The sequence below is a fragment of the Schizosaccharomyces osmophilus genome, chromosome 2 (assembly GCF_027921745.1).
Source record: "Schizosaccharomyces osmophilus chromosome 2, complete sequence".
Taxonomy (NCBI): domain Eukaryota; kingdom Fungi; phylum Ascomycota; class Schizosaccharomycetes; order Schizosaccharomycetales; family Schizosaccharomycetaceae; genus Schizosaccharomyces; species Schizosaccharomyces osmophilus.
This window is the reverse complement of record NC_079239.1, coordinates 2,621,995-2,635,883: the sequence shown is the minus strand read 5'-3', so window position 1 is coordinate 2,635,883 and position 13,889 is coordinate 2,621,995. Positions and strand designations below refer to the sequence as shown.

At 38.7% G+C, this 13,889-nt stretch overlaps 9 protein-coding genes across 9 annotated transcripts; 6 read left to right on the top strand and 3 right to left on the bottom strand.

The window, feature by feature from the left end:
- Nucleotides 1–1,741: 1,741 nt before the first annotated feature.
- On the top strand, nucleotides 1,742–3,377 carry avl9 (post-Golgi vesicle-mediated transport protein Avl9; the record flags this gene model as incomplete). The annotated part of the gene is made up of 4 exons (XM_056182485.1): nucleotides 1,742–1,794; nucleotides 1,869–1,977; nucleotides 2,049–2,306; nucleotides 2,367–3,377. 4 exons carry the CDS (start codon nucleotides 1,742–1,744, stop codon nucleotides 3,375–3,377), a joined length of 1,431 nt encoding a protein of 476 aa, XP_056037827.1.
- Nucleotides 3,378–3,712: 335 nt separating this feature from the next.
- SOMG_03695 (uncharacterized protein) lies at nucleotides 3,713–4,906 on the bottom strand (the record flags this gene model as incomplete). The annotated part of the gene is made up of 1 exon (XM_056182484.1): nucleotides 3,713–4,906. One exon carries the CDS (start codon nucleotides 4,904–4,906, stop codon nucleotides 3,713–3,715), a length of 1,194 nt encoding a protein of 397 aa, XP_056037824.1.
- Nucleotides 4,907–5,590: 684 nt separating this feature from the next.
- On the top strand, nucleotides 5,591–6,973 carry jmj1 (2-oxoglutarate- and Fe(II)-dependent oxygenase Jmj1; the record flags this gene model as incomplete). The annotated part of the gene is made up of 1 exon (XM_056182483.1): nucleotides 5,591–6,973. The coding sequence occupies one exon, from the start codon at nucleotides 5,591–5,593 to the stop codon at nucleotides 6,971–6,973; it is 1,383 nt and encodes a 460-aa protein (XP_056037825.1).
- A 421-nt stretch (nucleotides 6,974–7,394) lies between these two features.
- On the top strand, nucleotides 7,395–8,014 carry atg101 (autophagy associated HORMA domain protein Atg101; the record flags this gene model as incomplete). Its single annotated transcript, XM_056182482.1, has 2 exons — nucleotides 7,395–7,458; nucleotides 7,524–8,014. 2 exons carry the CDS (start codon nucleotides 7,395–7,397, stop codon nucleotides 8,012–8,014), a joined length of 555 nt encoding a protein of 184 aa, XP_056037822.1.
- A 448-nt stretch (nucleotides 8,015–8,462) lies between these two features.
- mug105 (K48-linkage specific deubiquitinase) lies at nucleotides 8,463–9,197 on the top strand (the record flags this gene model as incomplete). The annotated part of the gene is made up of 1 exon (XM_056182481.1): nucleotides 8,463–9,197. One exon carries the CDS (start codon nucleotides 8,463–8,465, stop codon nucleotides 9,195–9,197), a length of 735 nt encoding a protein of 244 aa, XP_056037823.1.
- Nucleotides 9,198–9,637: 440 nt separating this feature from the next.
- On the top strand, nucleotides 9,638–10,309 carry meu29 (calcium transport factor; the record flags this gene model as incomplete). Its single annotated transcript, XM_056182480.1, has 1 exon — nucleotides 9,638–10,309. One exon carries the CDS (start codon nucleotides 9,638–9,640, stop codon nucleotides 10,307–10,309), a length of 672 nt encoding a protein of 223 aa, XP_056037820.1.
- A 737-nt stretch (nucleotides 10,310–11,046) lies between these two features.
- Nucleotides 11,047–12,267, top strand: pcf3 (histone H3-H4 chaperone, CAF assembly factor (CAF-1) complex subunit C, Pcf3; the record flags this gene model as incomplete). The annotated part of the gene is made up of 1 exon (XM_056182479.1): nucleotides 11,047–12,267. The coding sequence occupies one exon, from the start codon at nucleotides 11,047–11,049 to the stop codon at nucleotides 12,265–12,267; it is 1,221 nt and encodes a 406-aa protein (XP_056037821.1).
- Nucleotides 12,268–12,591: 324 nt separating this feature from the next.
- Nucleotides 12,592–12,894, bottom strand: atp19 (F1-FO ATP synthase subunit K; the record flags this gene model as incomplete). Its single annotated transcript, XM_056182478.1, has 3 exons — nucleotides 12,592–12,616; nucleotides 12,668–12,804; nucleotides 12,850–12,894. 3 exons carry the CDS (start codon nucleotides 12,892–12,894, stop codon nucleotides 12,592–12,594), a joined length of 207 nt encoding a protein of 68 aa, XP_056037700.1.
- A 384-nt stretch (nucleotides 12,895–13,278) lies between these two features.
- On the bottom strand, nucleotides 13,279–13,879 carry SOMG_03688 (uncharacterized protein; the record flags this gene model as incomplete). The annotated part of the gene is made up of 2 exons (XM_056182477.1): nucleotides 13,279–13,512; nucleotides 13,718–13,879. 2 exons carry the CDS (start codon nucleotides 13,877–13,879, stop codon nucleotides 13,279–13,281), a joined length of 396 nt encoding a protein of 131 aa, XP_056037699.1.
- Between the last annotated feature and the right edge of the window lie 10 nt (nucleotides 13,880–13,889).

The window sequence follows — 13,889 nt, the reverse complement described above, 5'->3', positions numbered from 1 at the left end:
AACTTCAGTTCTTTGGTTAGCAAAAGGGTAAAGTTCGATCTCTTCGTTTCGAGTTGTGTCATCTTTTGGAGCCATATATACTAAATAGTTAACTTTAAATACTTTAGGGAAAAATCTGTAGAATAAGCATACCACCAAAATCGCGTATAAAGATCGAAAAATACCTTATGTTCTACGAGGCATGTCTGGGTTTCCTGAAACAATTAGAATGGTTCAGAGGTATATACAACAAAGGCGTCATCAAAAGTAGTCAAATAGAATCCCGCGATCCACATATTCTACACAAGCCTTTTAATTCCTCTTCTAGCTTATACGAAACCATTCGAAAATCTAAACAATATCGCTAGTTGTTAGCGAGTCTTACAAAATATAGCAACATCCTTGTCTTACCAAACACAAACAATGTCAAGGGTCCATCCCAATTACCAAAAAGAATCTAGAGAATTTTCGGATTCACAGGGACCTTGTAAACGAAAGCTGCAACAAGGAGAATAAGAAGAACTATACTAAATGCAAAGATAAGGCACATCCAGAAATGGCAACGACACTCTTCTGGGCTCCTCGAAGGATTTATGGCTGTCTCTGGGGGATTTTTCAACCCATTTCCAAATCAACATGTTTGTGTGGACCTATTAGATGTATAAGGAATGATTTTTTTGTTTTGTGAAAAGGGTATAGTTGATGGCCTCATCAACCTAGATACGATGTCATCCTCAAGTAATACGAGGCAACTGACATTCCTTTCTATTTTAATGTTTCTTACCTGGGTACGGAGGTGCTATGCCATTTGAAGGAGGTCGACTCTCTGACTTTTCATCATCGAACGTTTTGGAAGAGTCTTCCGAATTTGAAATAGGAGTGTATTCATTCTTCATCTTTACAATGGCAATTCAAAAAACAGAAAAGTATCAATAGTGACAAGTTGAACGAAAACAAATAAATTCACCAAAGAAAGTTTGCAGAAGCTGGTTCCACTTTGCAAGAAGCAGCCAAAAAAGAATGTGTCCTTAATTCAATCAAAAAGTTGTCAAAAGGAACTGACAGTTAAAGCCAAAGATGCCTGCTTGAAAACTCTGGGTAGCGTTTTTTCTGCATGTCTCTCATAAAGCAGTATTAAGTCAACACCCTCGTTACCATCAGTTATATTACATTAATATTCGCATGTATGAAAATATTAGCCGATATTTATAAAGTTAACGACTTCGTGGTGTAATAAGTAAACAAAGCAAGGAACTTGCAATGAAAAGTCGAAAAAACTCGAATAAAAGAAAATGATAAAACAAGAAAAAATGATGAGAAGCTCACAATCAACCTTTTCTTTCTGGAGCTCTTCAATCAATGGTTTAGCAGTCCACTTCCTTTACAGATTCATGCAGCATTCCCTTACACTAAGTAACACAGGGTAATAAATTCTAAAATAAATAAGCTAATATTTTCTGTAATCCTAAAATAACCTATTCTCCTCTCTCTTTTTCGTCCCACCACCTGCTTTACTGCAGGTACGTCTTGGAACCTCCCCAACCTAGGATGTCATCCTCGTAAAGTAATTGCTTCTCATTTAGCTCTTCGGTTTTATGTTTTCTGTTTTCTTTATCCTTTTTTATTTGAAGCATATAATTATCCTTTTTTTGGGCTTTCTTTTCATAAGTTTCGTCTTTTGCACTCTTCACTAACATCCGACTTCTTACAACATAACGAAGCAAGCGGCTACTTTCGTTTACCATCCAAAAAGATTCGTATCATGGATGATTACATAACTGCATCTATCTTTTACTGCATGGTTACCGTAGATTTGTAAGTCCCAATGAGCATGCTCATTTTTTGTTCAGTCATTCCCCTTTTCGTCTCTTCTAACTACAATTGAAAAGTCATCATATACGTGGCCCTGAAATCGAGCATGTATTTCCGCAATCAATAGAATTACCAAAGGAATGGTCCATACTGCCCTTTTTATGTTTGCCTGATGGCGCTCACATGGTAAGTTTTACTTCAATTGTCTTTTCATGAAGTATTCTATATTTTTTCTTTCTAACCTCGTTACTTTATAGCAAGAGAAAGATTTTGTATACTTCACTTTACCATACCCTAATCCACAGCACTCGACAGCCTTTGGGCTGGCTTGTAGTCGCCAGCTAAGCATTGATCATGTAAAAAACCTTCCTTCGGATGTAACTCGGCCTAGCATTCAAAAGGCTGTTGTGCTCATATGTTCCACACCTCAATTCGGCCACATCAAAGACAACTTGGAAATCGTGACCGATGCCTACTTTTCTCAAAACGATTTTTCTGATTTGACCATTCTTCATGTATGAATTCTTTTATGAGTTTGCTAAACTATGTATGATTTCTAACGACGTTGTATTTAGGATTTTTACAAGAGCTTAGTCAACAAAGGTCCTCAATTACAAGTATCGCTAGGAGTTAATAGTAAAGATGTTTTTTTATGTTGGAAGCAAAATACCCTAGTGTTGTTGAAACTTGTTCTTTTAGGTAAAAAAGTCCTTGTCTATGATCGAGTTGCTGAACGGTTGGGTAATTTACAATACTCTCTCTTATCATTGATTCCAAATATGCTTTTGAGTCTACATGACTCTGCTGATCCGTCATCAAACTATCTCAAATCGACTTTGTCTAAGCCGTCTTCTTTAAAAACAAGTGACAAAGATTCCTTGATGGCTTACCTTGGTTTTCCGTTACTACTTTTTGGAGAGAAGAGTATGTTTTCTCCTTATACACCTCTACAACAAGTTCACGTTTTGGAATCGAGTTCTACGAAAAGCTGGCTTGCTGGATCTACAAACACTCTCATTATGCTGAATCAAAACAGGATGGCTGACGTTGTGGTTCGGGCAGATACAGGAGAAATTTGTTACAAAGATAATTCGATCAAGTCTATCGTCAATCTCACAAGAGCCGATAAAAGATGGACGGATGATATCCTATCAGTAATTTCTACTCATGAAGAGAAATCCTTACCGGAATACGAAGGAAGCAATGAATGGCTACGGGCCCGATTTGAAGCATACATATTTGGATTTTTATCTACCGTTAAATACTACTCTTTTCTCCATTCTAGAGATGAAGGTGAGCTGCAGAAATATAATTCTCTACCTTCCACTGACTGTATATCCGACTATGGGCAACCCTTTTTGGATGAATGGATGAAAACGGCAACATATAGTGCGTGGAACCCTATTGCCGATGACGATATGTTTGATGTCGTATTGGCACAGCATCCGTACTGTCAAACTCGTCCACAGAAACTTTCGACGAGACTTTCTGGATTTTTGTCATCTATTCGCAACTCTCAAATAAATAAGAGTTCTACTATAGAAACTCCCGATACTTCATCATCTACCTCTTCCCACCATCATTAACTATAATAATGTCCCGCCTTCTATTTGTATACTACCGCTACGACTACTACTATTGTTTAAATGTTTTTTGTTAGACCGGCTCTTTGAATCGAAATGTTTTCCTATTTTTGAAATAGAATACTAATACTTTTTTTTTTACGACCAGCGTCTAATTGTTATTCTCGTTCAAAACAATATTATTTTTGGTTAGCCTAGATAAAAAGCTATTGTTTTTTAAAAATCAAAACACTTCGATTTTTATATTATATATATATATAAATATCATGCAGAATATTATCCATCGTTATCGTAACATATTTAGCGGCATCGTTTGGTATCAATCATTATAATAAAACTTACAAGCGGTTTCCACCACCGGATTTCATGGTTTCTCCTTTTTGGACGAGATCATCATCGTGAGTCATTTTGCCAAACATCTTTTCCATGCCTCCCTTCATCCTCGAGGCCAATGAAGCATGGTGTTGGGCATCGTTGCCCAAATCTTGAGCTTCAGATTTAACACCTTGAGTGCCACTCTTACCACGTTGGGCAGCGTTGCCAGCCTGATCTAATTTTTGACCACCACTTTGGCTCAAGTTTTGACCGGCTTGATCAGATCCTCCTGCTCTGCTAGAGGTGGCTGTAGGGTCAGTTGTGTACTTGCCAGCGTTATAGCCTTCATCCTTGGAGCCGCTAGCGGTTTGACCGGCTTTAGATCCGTATTGACCTTCTTCACCTAAGCTGCCGGAATTGCTCTGATAGCCTTCTCTTCCAGATCCTAGGTAGCCTTCATCACCTCCAGTGGTGTTGTAGTTTCCTTGGCTGGCTCCAGTAGTGGGTTGATTACGGCCGGTACTGTATTTGTCATATTGGCCAGAGTCATATTGATTGCCTTTATTTACATTGCTTCCCGTGTTGTAAGTATCTTGGTCGGAGGCATTGTAGGTGCTTGTTCCTCTACCACCACCGTAGTCTCCAGCGGTGCTGTAGTTACCACCTTTGGAACCGCCAGTGGATCCATAAGAATCATCACCAGCACCATAGTCTCCAGCAGTGGTGTAGGCACCTCCCGTAGCACCAGAGGATCCATAAGAACCACCACCGCCACGACGTCCGTAGCTTTCACCATAATCCTCGGTTCCTTGGCTAGAACCGTACTCGGTGTTTTGGGTGTAACCTTCAGTTTGACTAGGTTTACGATAATTGCCGTTACCACCACCTAAGTCAGAAGAATCGTATTTTTGATCGCTGCCATACTTCTGACCTGAACCGGTGTTACCCCTCTGTGAAGAGTATCCACGGCCGGTGTCTGCTGTTTGCCCACTGTAAGGATCACCTTGAGAAGGATGAGAGTATTCGGGAGCAGCACTATGATCGGCATTGCTGTAACCGCGTTCTTCATTTCCATAGCGGCTATCAAAGTTTCCACCAGCTCTGGTTTGTTCATCATTACTAAAGTTTTGATCTGCGTTGTGAACAGAGCCTGGACTTGACATGTACTTCTTAGCCTTAGAGGCTAAATCTGTTGATTTTCCTGCGAAAGAACTCATATTATAAAATTCTTAATCTTTGTAGTTGGTAATACCAAGACAGAGCTAGCCCATATATAATTTTGCATGCCAACAATGACGAACCTATTCCATCAACGACCACTGCTTAATTATGTATAATTTTAGCCGCCACTCTGAGGCAGTGGTATGAATACGTCCCTTCTTACGTCCGTCTCTTTGAGGCACTTCTTTCTCTGTTTGCTTCTCAAACGCTTCGGCTGTAACAAAGTATGATATTCTCAATTCATGTGTACGTCACTTTTGCGAACGCTTGGCAAATCCGCCCCGGATTTTGAGTACATCATTCGAGGAATAAGCTCGGATGTAGCGAACATAGTCGAACGCTACGAAAATTTTGTAGTAGAGGAGTCAATGTATATAATCAGTAAACCTAGGAAAGAAAGTGAGTACTTTCTTTCATAATTTGTTTTCTTTTTTTGGTTTACGGTTGATTTGTAAAAGAAAAATTTAAAATCGGAGAATCTGGTCGGAGCAAGAAGAAGGGTAAATAGAATAATAAAAAATTGAGCTTTTCCCTTGTACATTGCTGTAGTATTTTACGACCTTGTTGATCATCAACAAAAGGAGCGGTTCACTTTTGTAAATTTTGGTTTCCAACTCACTTAAGCAATCGACAAAAGTCGCTCGCTGTTCATCTTGTTTGCTGAAATCGTTCCAGTTACGATGCACAAGTTGAGTTCTGTTGATTATCTTGAAGACTGTACATATTCGAGGTTTTTAGAGAATTACTTAAAACCGTGTATTCCTGTGTTAATTGGGAAAAAATTAACTGAAAATTGGGAATCTCGAAAAACGTGGGTTCGTCGGTTTGAAGAGAACGACGAGTTGAGTAACGTCTGTAAAGAGAGGCAGGTCCCAAAGGGGCTTGAGTTTCTCCAATCTAAAGCTGCTTCGCAGAGCGATCTTTTGTCAGATAATTTATGGGACGATTTGATCGAAGCTAGCAAACAGTATTATGACAATGAAGAAGAAGCTTTTAAGGATTTGTTGCTTTCTCCGAATTATGAATACCTAAAGCAAGTGTACGGGAACGTCGAGGTACCCTTGGCGTATTGTTCCCAGAAAGACAAGTACGGAAGTCAAAAACGCGAAAATGTTCAACTTGGAACAGCGTTGCAGAAACTTGAAAAAGAAGACGAGATGTTGCGATCCATGTGCTTACTAGAATCCAATGGTTTTTGCAATTTAATACGAATGTATCCTAAAGATATGCATTTATTTCGGAATTCCCCTGTCACTATACCTTACGAAACGCCCGATTTGTTCGTGGATGATTGGCTCAATGCGTACACGATGAACCAAGAGAATGATGACTTTCGGTTTTCCTACATCGGGAGCCATTTATCGACGACACCATTGCATAAAGACGTGTATGAAAGCCATTCTGTGTCTGTTAATTTGTGTGGTGTGAAATGCTGGATTTTCATTCCCCCATCCGAAGCAGAGTTTCTCCAAAAACAGTTTGAGGATGAAGGCCTGCCGTCCTGGATTTCTCAAAAGTGTCTCTTTGAAGAGGAGAATTTTAGAAAAATACAAGGGAATGTACGGATTTTGTTTCAGTTTCCGGGCCAAACGGTTTTTGTCCCTAGTGGATGGTACCATCAAGTGTTGAACATCGGTACAACTTTATCCATCAATCATAATTGGTGCAATTCTTCCTGTATTTTACCGATGCATTTCGCTCTCCAGCAACAGTACGAAGCAACGTCCGAGTCCCTCCAAGATTTGCTGGACGACGGCATCGTTTCAAAAGAAAGATTCTCAGAACTTGTAACAGAGGTCGTGGAAGCCAACTATGGATGGAGTTGGGAACGATTTTGGTTGATGGTTTCCTTTCAATTACAGCGAAGATTAGCTATGGACTCTTCTCGTGCAATCACCCTAAATTCCTCAACATCAATTCCTCCGCTTCCAAAATGCGTTCCTCCTTGGTCTTGGGAAAAAAGCATCTTGATACAATTGGTGAAAAAGGCTGAATGCCCCAATGGAGAAACAACTCAGTCAATTCCAGCCAACCTTCTTGCAGTTTTGGAAGAGATACAATAATGTCTTCAATTTCTTCGGATCACTCTGCTTGCATGTATGCATCCCTTCGAGAGTTGCATAAGAAGCAAGTTTTGATAAGTCCCATTTCTGACAACTTTTAGACTTAATCTTTCTTTATGTTTAACATTATTCATAAAAAATAAATGACGGCTGGTTTTATAAGTTTCGTATATTGTAGAGACTTCTCTCTTCATTTCGCTCAAATAAAGCGAAATTAGATTAATTCAATTCATCTTCATTCATTTTCAAGGATCTTTACAAGTTGACAAAATTAATTACCGTTCTTCATTTACCTTTGGTTCCATTTCTTTCATTGTGTGCGTTTGTGATGTATGACTTCAGATAATCTCCATAATGAACCTGACTCTGTTCACCACTTCTTGATACTTAATTGGATTCAAAACATAGAAATTCACATACAATGGCCAACTCTTTTACACTAGATTTGACAGTAGGTCATAAATACGCCGCAGAAGCTGTCAAAGGTAATATATTCGAAACGAATATACTCTATATTCAGAGGAATACAAGCTAACGCTTGATGTCTTAGGAGTTTTAGGTACTATTCTTTTCCATAGACAATTTCATACAGTTATTTCAAAAACTGTAGACATCCTAGAAGTTACAGTCCCTACTTTAGGAAATACCCAGTTGGACGAGACTCTTACCAGCAAGGCTGCAGAATTTGTGGACGGACTTCCAAATCAGCATGGAGCCTCTTCACAGATGATGGTTCTTCTTTATGAAAGGTTACCGAAGAAGTCGTGGTTTGGAACGGGCACAGTAAATCCATGGGAGCAATGGCTCGTCAATGTTGTCATTACCGAATCGAAAGACTCTTATCATGCATCCTCTACATCTTTAGAATGTGCACTTGAACAAATTGTTCAGGCTGTCAATTTACGCAGTCTTTCGTACCTTCCTCCAGTCGCTGCAGACTCTGGAAACTATCCATACGATATTGTCATCCCAACATCCACTGAAGGATGGGGATCTCTATTGAAACGAATGATTGTTGAAAATATCAGTGGAGGTGACTAAAACCCTCGAAATCGCCCATACATTCTCTTTATATATACCATAAACGTCCACACCTCACATTGCTCTTTTTTTCCTATTGATGATTTTAATTTCAGTTTCTTTAATTTTTTTTTAATTCTTCTATTTCAACGACCTACTACATTTTCCCCCTAATGTTTTGGAACGAATCCCGGTATTCAGATAAAACATAATTTTTCAATCATGTTCTTTATGATATTGATTTGCTTTTAATTTTCTTCTCTTTTCCTTTTTTCCTTTTTTTCTTCTTTTTATATTGAGCATTCACTTTTTGACAAGCTTTGTACTAAACAATTTTACTCTTTCTGAAAAACCTTTACTGCACTAAGGACACCAGTGCATGCGGTAATTAGAAAACTCTTAATATCTTTTATTTATTCCCTAAATAGATGCTAATTTGAAAAAAGAAAAGTGGGATAAATTTTGTAAGATGGGCTATTCTTTATGTGATATTCAACAACAATTCACGAGCATAAATATTCCAGATGTTTTCCTGGCTTCCGGTGATGTATATTATTTTTCTACAATAAAACATACTGACTATGGTTGGGGATGTGGTTGGCGAAATATCCAAATGTTGTTTTCTTGGTTACAAACCTCATATAATGATTGGTTTGAAAGCCATCATTATAAATATGATCTCCCGGATTTGAGAGAGCACCTACTAAATGCTTGGAAACAGGGAATTGATGTTGATGGATATCAGCAAGTTGGGTCTCAGTTGGAAGGAGCTTGGATTGGCGCCACTGAAGCTTACACACTGATGACGGGTCTTATGCTGAATGTTGGACTCGTAGACTTTGACTTTCTTAATCGATCCTCAGCCGTGGAGGGACTTTTCTTATTCTTTAAAGACCATTTTAATGATTCTTTACAAGATAAACGCCATATATCGCCATGCTATCTCCAATTTCAGGGCCACTCTGTCACGGTCGTTGGCTATTGCGATTCACTAAAGAGTTTGATTATCTTTGATCCCGATGCTCATCAGTCCAACAAAAAAAATCCTTCTGGATTCCAACAAGATATCATAAAACGAATGTTGGTGAATAAAAGGTTTTTTCGTGATCGTCAGTATCAAGTCCTTTACGTGAAGGAAGACTTGTTTTTGGAAAATATTCAAGAACGAAAGCAAATTCGATCGGCAAGGATTTCCGACTACTAATAATCGAACGAGTTTTCGAGATACTCTCTTAAGTAAAGCAGACAGGCTCAATAGAGAAACTTCGAAGTGCTTTTCGTGTCCTTTGTTTGTTGATAAGAATTGTTATCCGCACTCCTCAAACCCTTCTTCAATAATAAAGGTGTCTTCCCTGCGTAGTCTCGTGCATTGTTTATGCACAAGTAAACAATGCATACCATATGAAGCCTTATGAGTTGAAAATAAAAACTTCCCGTAAAAGGTTAATTTTGCACCCTACTATTTCTTTTTATACTTTTATTTCTTTATTATTATTTAAATAACTTACGAATCAATATATGAATTTCGTTTCAACAAAATTTCTAGCGGACAATTCGGTGTCTTGGTGTCGCAGCACTCCGAGTTCACCGAGAAATGTTAACAATAAGTCCAGCCATGCAATAGTAAACAACCAGCTCTTTGCCATGTCCCTCTTTTCATCGTTTGTATTTTTATTATTCCTAGTATTTTATAGTGGAGATACACTTGCATATTCTCATTCTTTAGATCGTATTCAGGTTTTAACGTTTTCGACGCCCAATCTTGAAGACTCAAAGTCGAAAAGCAGCAATAATCCACAGCTGAAATGCTCGGGATCGGCTTGTGAAGATTATGAAACCAAAATTGCCATTTGCCAGCATAACCAACTAAACATTTCTCCGTTGGATTTAAAATGGTCTTGCTCATGGCCTCACATGTCGGACCGTGTGCATGTCGCCGATTATGATGTACACTGTAAAGTCTACTATGCTCATGCATTAGAACCAATCGTTCAGAGCTGTACCCTGGACTATCGCTTAGAGTATTCAACCTCTGGATTGCTACTTCATCAACCATGGAAACTCTTTGCCTGGAGACCCTTTTCAGCAGGATTGATCCTCTTTTGTGCAGGCGTGTATTTAATGAGTGCTTGTATGCGCATCCTTGGTTATTTGGGTGCTCCAAGAACTCGTTTTCATGACTCTGCTCGGTGGAACGAACAAAAATACCTGGAACAAGCAATTGCTGCTGCAGACGATAACTTTTCTGGTCGCGGCTTATTCAGTAACAGCATAAAGCAAAGGGTTCCTATGGCAATTCTTGAAGACCTTGCATAATGATGGTATCTTCCTCCACCTTTTATCTTGTATTGCATCCTTAGCTTTTCAGCATATTACTTCCACCGTTAATATCTTCCTACTTGTATTGGAAAAGGGTCCAACAACAAACTTTCCCCTTTAATATTATTTACCAGCTTGCATATTTCATCGTCCCCTTTCCGTTATCCTCATTGCTGGTTGCATTCTAAATTCACTCGCTTACATCCTTGTCGGTCAATTTGGTTTTCTATGGTACTACAACTATTTTCTCTTCACGCCTCATATAGAAGGCAGCTCCCATGCATATTTGTACTGCATAAATAAAATAGCTCAATCGAGAATTCTCTGACACAACTGTCAATGAGAAGGGTCGGACAATCCTTCATTTCAAAGTATCGCATATCATGAGTTCTTACGTTCCGTATATAAATAAATACACAAGCATTTTTACAATGTTCCTAGATTCATAAAACAACTTTCCCGAGCAAGCATAGTATTTTTATATTCCTGCCAGCCAAGCAAAAAGTGACACACCTTCTGTCTCGCTAAACCAGATAATGCAATACGCAATATATTTACATTGAGAAAGGAATTGAAGAACGAACAAATGTTTGTTTACAGCTGAAGACGCGTTTTGGGAAAGGGAACAGAAAAGAAGGCTAGCTTTTGAATGGTCAAAAAATAATTGTATGATCAATAGAAACACCTAAGGAGGTCGCTTATCGTTTTTTGAGAATAGCATACAAGTGTCGCAAATGCAAACCGAGTCAGATACAACTCATTTAGGAGGAGTTTCATTCTTGGAAAGCCAAGTTGATGAAAAGTACTTTCATTGGAAGAAAAATTCGCGATTTCTGTATGATCTCCTGGTCACGAGAAGGCTATTATGGCCTTCTTTGAGCATTGAATGGCTTTCGGTGGTAGAGAAATCGAATGAGAAACCCATCGATAAATACCGTTTGCTGCTAGGTACACATGCGGCAGAAGGATTTCCAAATTACTTGCAGTTGGCAGACATTGATTTACCAGACGCAGAACAGACGAGTTTGGATCCTGTAAAATACTACAATGAAGATCTGGGAGAACTAGGCGGATACAGCCCGCAACACCCATGTCGGTTTCAATTAATACAAAGGGTTATGCACAATGGTGATATCAACCGAGCAAGGCACATGCCGCAGAACCCCAATATCATTGCAACTTTCAGCTCGTGTGGTGAGGTATATGTGTTTGATCGTACAAAATACACATCCGTTCCAGCTGAGGAGTTTTTTCCAAACGTTCACTTGCAGGGGCATGAAGCAGAGGGATTCGGCTTATCCTGGAATCGCCAGCGCAATGGTAAGCTGTTAACGGCTGCAAATGATTCCAAAATTCTAGAGTGGGATTTGCAAGCGTTTTCCCAAAGTTCCAATGTATTATTCCCTGTATCCTCTTATCATAACAATTCTATCGCTTTGAATGATGCAGAATACAATCCCTTTCATGAGAACCTTTACATTGCCGCGAGTGACGATGGAAGTGTTCTTGTATGTGATAATCGAACTCCCTCAATTGTTTTTCAATCGGCTCAAGTACCATCCTCGGTTTATTCCGTTCGACATAATCCGCACATAGCATCACTCTTTGCACTTGGTACGGAGAGTACCTTGCAGTTGCGCGATTACAGAAAACTTAACGTTCCTTTAATGGACACCGAGTCCATGTTTGCGAAAAAAGCTGCTCCTTCGCAAGTAACTGCAATTGGCGCTACTAGTATGTCATGGAGCTGGTCGTCTCCTAGCGTCTTGGTGAGCGCATGTGAGAACCTTTGTTATCTATGGAATTTCGAATCCGAGAATCCATTGACGTTTGTTCATGGAGGACATCGGGGCCTTGTTAATGAGGTGGATTTTAGTCCCTTTGATCCTAAATGTGTTGCCTCTGTCGCCGATGATAATGAGCTACATATTTGGAAACCCAGCGTTCCAATTTAACAAGATACACTCTACATTTTCTGAACTTTGGTTTTTTCCTCTTGTTCAAAGCTAGTTCATCTATGAGAACGATTACCAATTTTTTAATGAAGGTTGATACATAAAAGAAATAAAACTAATGGAAACGTTGTACTGGCAATCTTACAGTAAAACAGTTGACTGCAATGCATTCAATATGATTAAAATTCAAGCAAATGAGAAAAAATAGGTTTGTTATTGAAACGGAAAGAATTACGGCAAAGAAAGCGGGTTACTGTTAAAGAAAAAGAAAGACAAGCATCCAAATAGCGGAAAAGAATTCTTCACACTTTTTCGTCTTGTAATTTACTTGTGATCTTTGATGTATTTCCTAACAAAGTTGAATTAGTATACTGGTACTATTTCAGCTCTTTTCACATACAAAATAAAAGCTTCTTCTTCCTTGTTGGAGGGATTCAACGGAGGCATTTCACCTTCCTTTAAAGTCTTTTGTCTCTTAAAGATCTTGCTATAAACCCAGGGTCCCACAAAGACAGATCCCAAGACAGCAAGACTAAGCTATAACAATCCCGTTAGCTGCTACGAACGGTAAAGAAAACGAACCTGGTGGCTTTGGAATTGACGACCGGCGATAGTATAGACAGACATGACGATTTTACTAGCTAAAAATTCAAAATCTGGGAATTGAGGGGAGAGGAGAAAGACACCTTTCAGAAGGACCAGAGGAAGCCTTTGTTGATGGCATAGAGCGCTGAAGCAGTCTGTTAAATTTATATACCGAAGTTGGTCTTGATTTGGTAAAAGTATTTAACGAGAGCAATGAGAATGTATTAATAAACAATCACGAATAATAAATATATAGAAAAGGAATAAAATTCGTACATTGCTACTGAAGCGTAGAGAAAGAAATGTGTGTTTGCTTCTTTTGTTTATGTGAGTAAAATAAGAAAAGGTAAGTCTTTGTTTCATATAAAATACACGTTGTATGTGACTCAAGATTCAGTTTAATAGAACGGTCTAAAACGCTGGAATTTAAAAAAGATTCGTCAAGACCTGTCCTGATATAAGGCAAAAGATCATGACAGTCAGTGCACGGGCTTTGATGGTTTCAACAAACAATTTTTCTTCCATTTTTAGAATGGTGCGACGAGGAAGGTATTGAAATTGAGTTTTAGGGATCCGTCGCGATACCTTTGCAGATTTCTTTTTTGAGCCGTAAAACACAAGAAGTTTACAAAGCTTTTTCTTCTCTTCAGGGTGTCGTACCTTTTTGATTTTAAGTTGGTGCTTTTTCGATTCTTGGTGTAAGCGTTTGAAAGAGTTGGATTGACTTGGATGCATTTTTGCTAACTTGTGCTATAGCGTCTTTAAGTGATCTTTATTTCTACTGCAAATGTTAGTGAATCCTTTTACTCGCGTATGATTCCGTGTTTTTAATTCTGCGCGGTACTTTCAGGTTGAATTTGTATACGGTTTCAAGAGGCGGCTCTCGGTGAAGAGGTAGTTTAATGGAACAATGATTTAAAAAGAGTAAGCTCGAAAATTGTGGAAACGCCAAGTTTCTTGTCTGTTTTCTATACTTACTTCTGGCCTTTGTTCTCTTTACTATAATGTTAATATGATATGAATTCATTTGTAAGACA